At 45.3% G+C, this 11,561-nt stretch overlaps 1 protein-coding gene across 1 annotated transcript in view; it reads right to left on the reverse strand.

Moving 5' to 3' along the window:
* The window catches only part of FKBP1B (FKBP prolyl isomerase 1B), a 47,900-nt gene extending 40,872 nt beyond the window's left edge, over nucleotides 1-7,028 (reverse strand). Inside the window, exons 1-2 of the mRNA XM_075750502.1 lie at nucleotides 6,772-7,028; nucleotides 3,969-4,016 (exon numbers count right to left, since the gene is read on the reverse strand). Coding sequence (XP_075606617.1) covers nucleotides 3,969-4,016; nucleotides 6,772-6,808 — 85 coding nt within the window. The 5' untranslated portion in view covers nucleotides 6,809-7,028. The remainder of the gene's footprint in view (nucleotides 1-3,968; nucleotides 4,017-6,771) is intronic.
* Between the last annotated feature and the right edge of the window lie 4,533 nt (nucleotides 7,029-11,561).

Below are 11,561 nucleotides of genomic sequence, written 5' to 3' on the forward strand. Positions count from 1 at the left end.
TTGGCGCCAATGCACTACCTTATCTATAAATCCCATTACTTTAATATTGTGTCAGGTAACTTTTGAGACACAACATAGATGCTGGATGATAAGAAGAAATTACTATATTTGTTATATTTCTTAACAAAGGTAAAACATATGGGAATCTGACCACATTCTTCTGTCATATACTAAGATCAGGACTTGGTTTCATGTTCTATCACAGTCCCCCTATCTAATCTTCTGCAATGATCTGGAGCACTTATTTGTGTACTTAACTCCGGCTGTGCAAAGCTGAAAAATTAGCGGGTGATTTACAGTACCAAAGTTAGGCACTAAGGCATCTTATGTAGTCAGAAATGGCAATTAGGTACTTCTGAAGGGTAATCCAAAAATCCTGCTCTAATTGTAAAGCAACCAAGAACTACTCCGTAGGAAAAAAAAAAAAAAAAAAGAAAAGAAAAAGATTTGCTTAATTTGCTTAAACGAAGAGGTTCCTTCTAAGCTGTTCCCTAGTGAGGTTGCACCACCTCAACTCCTGCTGCCACCGGAACTTAGGTCTGTCCATTAAGGCATCGCGATGCATTTGGGAATCAGACCACAAAGTCTGCTCCTGAGATTATGCATCCAGTTGAACGAGGAGAGAAAGAGGCAAAGCTCCCCCGTGTAACAGCCTAATAGCTGGAGTGCTGACAGCACAAGTGTAAAACTTGATCACAGTTCTCCTTCATCTTGAGGAGATTCCAGTTCTCACTTCCCACTTCTCTGGAACATGTAGGGTCGTCACACTAGAAACTACCCTGCTGAATCCCTACCTTGACAACACATGATCATAAGATCCTGGAGGAGGAGCACAGAGGACTCCAGAGTTCTGCCAAATAACTAGGGTACCAGCCTTTGGGTACCTCTGGACTTTTTCTGTGTGGACTGCCAGGACAACTCATGCAGACAGCTTGCTCCTAAAAACCTTTTCCCAAAGACACTTCAGAAGCAAGCTACAGCCCTTTTACTCCCACAGTGCCAGCAGTCCACACCTGTACATGCTCTCTGCCATCACCCCCCCATCACATGGGAAATGCACATTCATGACACTCCTGGAGATGGAAGGCCAGATGGGGAAGTAAGACAAAACAGGGCCCACAGGCCACTCCTCATTTGAGTCTCCTTATAAATTCATAACTTGCTCTGGCAAAAGCAAGTCCCTTCTGGTCTCCTTCTCCTCCTTGCTGGAAACTCTTGAGACTTGAGTAACTAGTGGATAGGCAATGTTTTTTCTATGTGTGCTCAAAAAAACTCACCCTTCAGGGAAGCATGGAACCAAATACGTTTGTGCTAAGGAGCTGTATCGCCACAAAGTGTGTGTGTTGGTATGAGAGCAGAAGTTACATGGCCTACCAAGCTGTCAAGACTAGGCATCACTGAATGGGAAAATCATTGGATAAAAGAAAATACAAAATTAATCCTGAAGACAGGGATTGGAATACGACTCTTTCAATACTCTTGCATGAGTGCCTGAACCAATTACCCTCTTGCCTGCTCATTTTCTTGCCCACAGCTCTTGCATTCTTCACTGCTGAATGTCCCAAGCTAAACTGGAGGGAGCAGGAATTTTCAGCTTTCTCCTCCCCAAGAATGTAATGGCTGCAGTTGAGGATGTGGCAAATAGAGCTATGACCCTCTTCCGTTGGAAAAGGCAACTGAGCATAGATTTGCCACGTCTGAAACAACTGTTCAGTTATTGGTCATAAAGTGGGCTCTCACAGGCTGTGTTTTTGACTGAAAGTGGCTGTCAGTGCTGTGCTTGATGCTGAATTCAGAGCTGTGCTCAGAGCAGCCCAGTGAGGTCAGGCTCTTCTGGGGATCCAAATGATCTCCAGATCTTCGTTGAGTCCAGTCATTGCATGGTCCTGCACTTCCCAGACTGCAACGCCTGCTTACTGGCATCCGTGCAGATGCTCCAGATACATAGGCTGAGCATGGACACTGCTTGTGAGTTTTACATGCTCTCAATAATAAGTTGCTCTGGAAAGAAGGACTTCTGGATCATTTCCTTGTACTTAGGTGTCTTAATTTTTTCCTAACTCCCATTTTAGGTGACAAGACAGATGTTCTGAATATTTCTGCGGACACTTCTGTAACTGAGCTACCCATTTGCTAAAGCAGGACTCGCAGGAGTGTGGTGAGGATAAGCATTAAGTACAGTGAGGCCTAATAAGATCATATAAATAAGACAGAGATCATTTCAAGATGAATCCCAGACATATCCAGAATCGCATCAGTATAAAAAGAAGTTATACTGTATACAGATAAAATAGTTTTAAATTAAAACTTGAAATTCATATTTCATCTTTCCCACATGCTTTACAGACCATCGGAAGAAAACATTTTATCCATTAAGGATGGGCTCCCTTTAAAATTATTACCCCCAAAGACTGCCTAGGCATTGCAACAGCTTTGGAATGGCGGCGATGAGCTTTTTCTGAAATCTGTTCTGATCTGGGAGTTAGAGAGGCTGCATAGCACCAATAGCAAGATACATGGAGGAAGCACAGTTTATGCTGGAGATTGATTCAATGAGTTTTCATAAAGTCTTTTATATCAAAAGCCAGCTTATGGTAGCCTCATCTAAGATGTTATCTAATGTCAGTAAGAGTATACAGCATCTTGTTATCTTTCCACATTCACCATTCACGCTCTTGCTGAAGTTATTCAGCAGAATTGTACTTTGTAGGAGCCACAGGCCTCAAAGTTTTTTGCCTATTTCATTTCTGACATTTAAATTTATCTAGAGGTGGGAGGTGACAATTTCATTTCATAAAAACTTTTGAAGTTTGGACCTGAACAGAAAAATATCTCTCAGCATCTTCCCAAAATAGTTTCAAAACATCTATTTTCAGATCTAAGTTACAGAGGAACGTCTGTAAGAGCTGAGGATGGCACGGGACACCCATGTGTTTAACTTCTAATTCAAACTAGAAATCCCCATCAGATCAAAATACTCTGAATATACAAATGTACAGGAGCTTAAACCCAGACATCCTATATCCCAAGCCAGTGCAATAACTCCCATATATAACCTTGTGAGGAGAGATATTATTGAAACCATAGCAAAAAGCTTCTTGAAAATACAAATAGGTTTACTTCATTAGTTTTATTTACTGGAAAATGGTCCCACCTTGCTCCAGCTGCAAGCTACAGAACCAAGCACAAAACTGAAAGAAAGCAACAGTTCCCAGTGAGAACATTCCTATAACACTAGAGGAAAACATTACCTCACAGATGTAGGCCCAGATCAGTAGCTGTCAATCCCCACATCACCCACGTTTTGCTTTTTTAAGGAAAAGACCACAGAAAATGGCAGCTCTTGATGTGAACTTCCCAGTCGGAGACTCAGACTGCAGAGGTCTTTGCATTCTTTTTGACAATTTACATAACTATATACAAAACATAATGTTACAAACCGATTTAAAGGACATTTTCCTCTGCAAAAGGTGCAGCATAAACAGCTCCATTAACCAACTCATCAATAAGATTCATACAAGTCCATAAAGCAGGTGTTAAATAGACCTTGTATTGATCTCTTCAACCTGGAATGAATTTTACTGCCAATCCATAGACACACTTTTAAGATATATACAATCATTAATTGTCTGTATCAAGTTCAGAGGCTGGAAAAATATGAACCCAGCACTTTCACTGTTTCACACTTGATTTCATTAGCTAGTATAATGGCTTAAAGCATCAGGTCCACAGCTTCATCTGTTCACTTCTCACCATTGAACTTGGCAAATCTACCAGCATGCACATCTAGATACTGCAGCCTGAATGGCTCAGCTAGAAGTGAAATATTCAGGAAACCCATCAGACCATAATCGAGTAGATTATGAGTGACGGAACAAAGCGAAAATACAACAAACACATTTGAAATGGCAAATCACTCTTGAATGCAAGGCAGTTGGTATCAAGAGAATACTCAGAACATGCCTTACCTGTATAGTGCACCACACATGTCTGGCCCTTCTTTGGAAATGTCCGCCCTGTTAAAATTATAAAAGGTTATTCTTTTATTTTCTCTGCTTGACCTGTGTGGCTAGGCAGGTTTATCTTTTAAGAGGAAAATGCTAGACTGAGATTTGTATTGACTATGTGTTATCAAATCACTAATATGCAAGACAGGAATGGGTATGGTTTAGGGTAGAAGGTCGCAGCTTGGCTCTTATTCAGCTCTTAGACCAAATAATATTTTCCTTATGTAATTTTCCCTATATATGTGTGCATTATATATGCATTTACATTCTGGAAGTGCAAAAGACTGTCAAAACTTTACAGATTATAACCTTAAAATTCTCAGAATGTTTTTGCTATATTTTTTCAAATAAAGTCTTAGTTTAATATTGTGAAAAAATCCATTTGTATTCATATTTCTAATGCCTTCCACTCAAGACAGCTTTAACAAGGGCATCTTTAATTAGCAGGGAAGATTTTTTTTTAGATTTTCACATACAAAGGCAGTTTAATTATGTAGCATTGGGCAACAGTAAAGCAGTGATACACCGAGTTCCTGTAAAAGCCTTGTAGCTCCTCCTAAAATTTTCATACTGAAAGGAAAAGAAGGCTTAAGTTACTTTCTTGCCACTGGAAAACAAAATTACCATTTCCATTTTACACGTTCTAGGTACAGCCAAAGGCACTAAAAGCTAGGGGAAGATTTTCCAGGCTCAATTAGGTGCCAATGGTGTATTAAAGCAGCTAGCCTTGATTTCTCAAGTAATGTTGGCCAGGGGAGGGCCCAGGCTCAGAACAACTTAAAAGTCTGAATGAGACCAATTATTAAGGAACATCCTTACCAGAAAGCTAGAAACTGGGGATTCAGATAGAAACTGAGGCTCCTATCTTAGTTGGCTTTCTGCCCTCTTTAGTCTGAATTAACATGGTAACTTATACATTACAGGGTGCATTGCAGGCTATAAAACATCAAGTAACACGTAAGCTATGTACTGAGAGCTTATATGCCAAAACCACACGAGCAGTAAATGGCAGGAGGGCAGGCTAATACGATGAACCAAGATTTATAACGTGAAATTGAGAAGACGGTGCTTCCGAGTGTCATCTGAACAGCCTTGTTCATCAGCTCGTGGAATATCTCTAGCTGTAGGTTGCAGAAAGCGCAGTGCAATAGGTATCCAGTTAGGGCACCACTGTCCCCTAAAGCGGGATTCATCTCATTTAACTTTAGCCACCTAAAACACAGGCAACTATCATATGCCAGTCTCCTGGGCTTCCCCTACTGACCGTGGAGAAACAGCAGTGCTTTGAGAGAAACCCAGCCTATCCAGAGAGAGGCAAGGTGAATTATATTCAGGAGATGACTACAGAAAAAAACCTAGAAGACTGCTTTAGACTAGCCACCTAACCTGAGAAAAGTTATGGGAGATTAATCGTACCCTTGGTAAAACAGGTATTATTCAAATGATGCACTATTATACAGAGATCTGAGAAAAGAAGTATCAGACCTTACTGACACAGATTCCGCTGTGTGAGTGTAACACCAGCAAAGTCAATGAAGCTACATCAAAGCTGAATTAAAAGCAGAGCTTCTCAAGATCACTGACTAGCTGTGGTTTTAAGACAGTGTTTAAAGACAGCTGATTTTGATTAAGACTTGCAACAAGAGAAATAATCCATATAACCTTTTTTGGAATAGCATATTGCTTACAAAGACAGCCTTGATATATTTAACAGCTAGAAAAGTACTATTGCGAGGTTAAGTTGCACCCTCCTTTCTGCTCTCAACCCAGCAACGTTACTTATATCCACATAAGTGTTCTGCTTTTACATCTGTGCAACCAAGAGAAGAATTTGATCCCCAGAGCTAAACAACATTGAAGCCAATTTAAAAGAATACACAAAGACAGAAAGATACTGGGCCAAGAAAGTTAAGCTGAGATCGACTTAAACAAATTATTTACGGTTGTGTATCAGCCAATGATGAATCTGGCCCATTATATAGATACATATGGCTGTACGTTAGAAATGACATCCTCTTAAAAAAAAACAACTCTCAAACCCTTATGAAATGATATTATAAGGCCACAGAAGAGCAGAACAACGCGAACTGACTCTGGAAAGGAGACCCTGCGCCAAGCAGAGGTTGTCGCCACCCGGACTGCACCTCAGCCCTCACCAGCATCGCACATTTAACCGGGAGGAGGCAGGCGGCTGCCACGCCGGGAGGGATGCTGACACAAATGGCCGGTGGCCCCCGGCGAGGCTGGGCGAGGAACCGGGGAAAGTTTGCGGCAGGGCGCGCTCCCGGCCGAGCACCGCGGCCCCGGGACGCGCCCGGCCCCGCCGCTGCCCCCCGCGCCCGGCCGGCTGCACCGCGCTCGGGTTTGTGCAGCTGTCAGCGGATGCCAGAGAAAAATCCCCAGCCTCCTCGCCGCCCCTGCTACTGCTGCTGCTGCTGCTGCTGCCGCCGCCGGGATCCGCGGCGCTGCCGCCCGGGGAGCCGCCGGCTTCCCCCGCCGCCGCCGGGACCCCGGGCGGCCGCCTCGCCCCGGTCCCCCTCTCCCGCATCAGGGGTACGTGCCCGCGGGGGTGGGGGTGCGGGGGCGGCCGTGCTTTCCCGCCTGCACCCCGCCGCCTCCCCGCACCGGGGCCCCGCGCTGCTTCCTCTGCCCGGCGGCGGGGACGGAGGATCCCCCCGGGCTCGGAGCCGGGTCGGGTGGCCGGTCGGACCCGGGCGCCCCCGCCCCCAATGCCGCAGGGCTGCTCCCCACCGTGGTCCCGTACCGTCTCCCGGAGAGATGGTCTCGATCTCCACCCCCATGGCGGCACTGGCGCGGCGCGGCTCGGCTCAGCACCCCTCAGCACGCCTCGGCACGGCACGGCACGGCCCCGCTCCCCGGCGCGGCCGGACCCCCAGTGCAGGCATGCCCCTCCGCGGCCGGCTGACAGGGGCCTCCCCAGCTGCCCGTCAGCCGCCCGCAGCCAATGCGGGGCAGGGGCGGGGAGGCCGGGGAGGAGAGAGGAGGGGGCCGCCCGCCCCCGCCCGGAGCGCCCGGGGGCCGCCGCGGCTGAGGGGCGCCCGGCGGCGGTGGGTCGGCCCGCCGGCATCCCGCCCGCGGCCGTGCGGGGGGTGTTGCTGCCCTCCCCCGGCCAGGGCTCGCTTTTGCGGGGGGCTCCTGCCGGCTCCCCGCGCAGTGGTGCCCGGCGGAGCGGGGAGCCCGGTGGGTCGCTTCCCTGGAGGTCTTGCCACCGTTTGCCCCCTCTCCCGTCCGACTGTGCCCGCCGCGGGGTCTGAGCTTAGGGCGTGTGCGGGAGTTGGGGTAACCGGTGGGGCGCACGCCGGGCAGGCAGGAGAAGCGGGCAGCGCGCTCCAAAACCCATCAGCGACCAGGACGGGTCTGAACGCGGTGCGAGGGTCAGCGTTTTCCCGGTACCAAACAGCCATGGAGGAAAGCATCCATACTTGCACAGTGTGCGTGCTGTAGCGGATGTACACCGTTTCTGTTGGGGGGAGTAGCAGCAGCAGCAGGGGCAGTGGTACCCGTCGGTGGTGCCCCCCCCTCCAGCAGCAGTGGCAGGTCTCCAGCAGGCCACTTTGAGGTACCTGGAGTTTCATTGTGCAACACAATTTATAACCTCCTGTCCTAATCCATGTTTTAAATAAGAAAATCTATGCATGTATTACTCAGGTGCTCCTGTGATGCGAGATTACAAATTCAAAAACCTGCACAAGAGCTGCAACCACTTCTGATGAGTGTACACAAAATAGCTGAAAAATACTATTTCCTCATAAACTTATTGTGTACATGAACTCCCAGTTTTCACTGACTCTAAAGGGATAGTTCTGTTTACAGTTCTGTGTGTTCCAGGTTAAAAATGAAAATGGAACTTCAACATCATCAGTTTTCTAACTGAAAGAGCTATATCCATCTAATTCCAACCCGCACTTCTCTGACATTGCTTTTTCTGGATTTTTATCTGTTACAAACTGGATTCCATTGAGGAAAAAAATAATCTTCATCTATATGGGGCTGTTGTCAGGATGATCGAACTGGGGAATTACTGTGTTGGTTTGTAACTGTAATAATGTGGCCCCTGCATCTATGCTCTGAACTATACCGACCATCTCCACGCTGCTTTTCACGCTATTCTGATCAGACTGTTCACGCACATGCTTTATTGTATCTATGTTTTATTGTGAGTCAGACAGTCCAAAATTACTGGGGCTGCCTGGATGAAGCTCCCCAAAAAGTGGGCAAGGAGGAAAAATCATGAGTAACAGTGCAAATTCTGAAAAGGATTTTTTTTTTTTTTCAGTGCAAATCTCAGAATGTCATTTGACTTCTGATCAGTAGAAAGATACTAAAAATGCATTTTAGAAATAGGAAAATGCCGAGCGGGAGAATAAGTGGCACAGAAGTATTAAGAAGACATGAACGCTGCTAATTCCAGATGTGACTCAGAGTCATTATGGAGCACCAAGGACGGCACAGCAAATGCCGAGCATGTAAGGGGAGTTACGAAATGAAATTCTAGGTACATGGTGTCCTAGTAGGGCCCTTGACTCTACAAGAAAGGGCTGCTTTCATCCAGGCTCCAGGTAGATATCTATGTCCTCTCAGACAATCAGAACAGCAGAAGGCATAAACCGATGAATAAGAGCAATTTATACTTTGCTGGGTTTCCTTTAGCCTTTATAAGTACATGCATCCTTTGATCAGGGCTACACATTTCTCCATGATGGTGGAAGAATAGCTGTTCCCAACTTGTGTCTTGTGACAGGAAAAGATTGGATTCAATCACATAATAGGCACAGTTCAGAAGGGACCACAGAATATCTACTCTGTCATTGCAAATAACAGGCCTTAAACACAGATTCCAGCATCCTCAGGCAGACTTACAACCATACTAAAAAAGCAAACCCCACCAACACCAAATGCATAAGCCACAGGAAGGGATTAAGACGGACCGAGCAGTGATCTATGTGTAAAACTACTGTATTTATAAGCGTCCTATCCCATGGCCTCTTGCCCCATGCTGGGTCCCTAAATGCAGACATATAGCTTCTTTTGGGCATCAGCTAATTAGATCCCCTACAGTCATATTCCCAAGCAAATGGAAAGAAAGGCAGAAAAAAGGATCTGTAGAGGGTATCTCAAAATTGTTGGGTGATTTTTTTTTAAAATCTTTGTCACCACAGATATTGAACAACAAATAATGTTATTTTTCACCTTATTGTATTCACCTGAGGCATCGAGGTGCTCAAAGACACTGTTAGCAACTACACAGCATATGAAGATCTTGGAAGAGAAGACTGAAGCAAGGAATGTCCCATGTCTTGAGGAAAGCCTCTGAAATACGAGGGAAAGTGGTTTAGGATTGGCAGAGAATTGGAGGAGAGGCAGAGAGGACAAAGGGTCGAAGAGGGAAAGTCCATGACCAAGGAAACCGCTAAAACCAAGTTATCGGAGCAGACCAGGAGATAAGTGTTTTAGAGAATGCTCTTTGAAAACTATTGCACGACATCCACCTCCTCTCCCTTTGGGATCCAGCATATCTGTATCAAGGATAAAGTCCATTACTCTCAGCTTTCAAAGCTCCATAGAGCTCACCTTCCTGAACAGCAGTTTACCACAGGACCTTCCCACAGCACATCTTTCTATCCTGGCAACAAAACCGGCAGCCTGGAAAAGCGGGGTGTTCTCTGAACCCTCCTTCCCAAATGTTATGATGGAACCACATGATTCCAACATGTTAGATTCCTCAGTGGTCACAAAGAGGACAAGTTGATCACAGTCATTATGAAGTTTTGCATAAATCCCAAACCTCAAAGTTTAGTAGCCGAATATCTCATTTTCTTTAGTTAAAACCCCTACAGCCTGCACTGTTGACAAATTATTTATGCATTTCCACTTTTAGGAAGACAAACAGTTTTCAAATTTTTAGGGTGTGTTAGTTTATAGTTCCTATATTGAGAAATCCCATTCTTCACTGTTTTTAAAATCTACAAAGGATCTACAAATCATGTGTAATAGATTCCATATGCACATAAAGAACACCCCTGGAAGGCCAAGGAACTAAATTACCCATAAATGGAAAGCACAAATTCTGCAAACATATAAATTCATGGTGGCCACAAAAACCCCCAGACAATACGCATTTCCCTCACCAGCATCCATGGAGAAGGACTCAGAGCTACTTTGAAACCCAACCACTGTTCTATGAACAAATAATGAAAGCAAACTGAAAATGTTTTACAAATACTGACCTTTCCACTCACTGAACCAACATGCACCATCAAGTAATTTGAATCGAAAAGTGTACAGGACATGCAAACCCAGCATCACACTGAAAAAAAATGACCAAAATAAACTCCAGCCTACACAGCTCAGCAGGTCATGTCACTGCAAATGCTCCTGTGCATCACTAGACTTGATTAAAAGAAAATCAGTGTCAGGCCAGAATCAGTGATTTCCCTCAGAGCAGATGCCCAGGGAAATCCTGACAGCATGCCCACAGTGACAGCTATTATTTCATGAACAGATCAAAATATACCACAAATCTCAACACGCCTGTCGTAGGAGGGCTGTCTCGCTTCTCACCACCGCTGGTTACCACAGGTCTGCAGCACAGTCGCCTCCTCCCAACTGATACTTGTTCCAAATAAAGCTTCCTCCTGAAGCAATTATTCTGAATCCTCATCTTTCTCTTGGAACGCCTCATCCACATCTGTATCCATAGTTTCCTCTTGCAGCTGTAGCTATGAATGCAAAACTGCAGCTGGATTTTTTCAGTAGCACTAAAACTGACTTGAAAGCTGCCACCTCTCTCTGGCTTTCTCTTCTGCCTCACCAGGCTCTTCCCAACTCAGATATTCACTTACTCTCTATCACAGCACTTACATGTGAGTCATTATGAAGGTCTTTGTCCTGATCTTCAAAGCCTTTTTCAGGACTACGTGAGGTCACCTCAGGTATACACAGGGAAGAGCTCCAGCTCATCAGGATATACACCCCCAGCTGCCAGAGCCATGAATAGCTTACATTCAGGAATAGAGGCAAAAATCCCCCAAGACCAGGACCTAACTAATGGAGCTCACTTCCAGAAGAGATTAATGCAGTTTACCACTTGCAAAAAAATGTGGGTTTAGATGAATGTCCTCAGATGGACTCATGCTCTCACAAGCTTCTGTCTCCCCAGTACAAGAAAAGACATTGACATACTGGAAGAAGTCCAACCAGCCCAACGCGGTTAGTAGCTGGAGAATGTGGAGGAGGTGAGAGCGCTGGGTTTGTTCAGCCTGAAGAAGACAAAGCTAAGAAAGGATCTCAGTTGCTGTCTACAACTACCTCATGAGTGATGGAGAGGATGGTGCCACATTCTTCTCAGAGACACCCAACAAAAGGACAAGAAGCAATAGACACAAGTCAGAGCAAGGGAAATTCTGACTAAATATAGGGAAAAAAATGTTCGCCAAATGAGTTATCAAACAAAGACTTGAGGAACCTGATTGAACTTTGAAATCAGCCCTGTTTCAAGCAAGCAGTTGGACCATATGACCTCCAAAGATCCCT

Source organism: Balearica regulorum, chromosome 3 (assembly GCF_011004875.1).
Source record: "Balearica regulorum gibbericeps isolate bBalReg1 chromosome 3, bBalReg1.pri, whole genome shotgun sequence".
NCBI lineage: Eukaryota > Metazoa > Chordata > Aves > Gruiformes > Gruidae > Balearica > Balearica regulorum.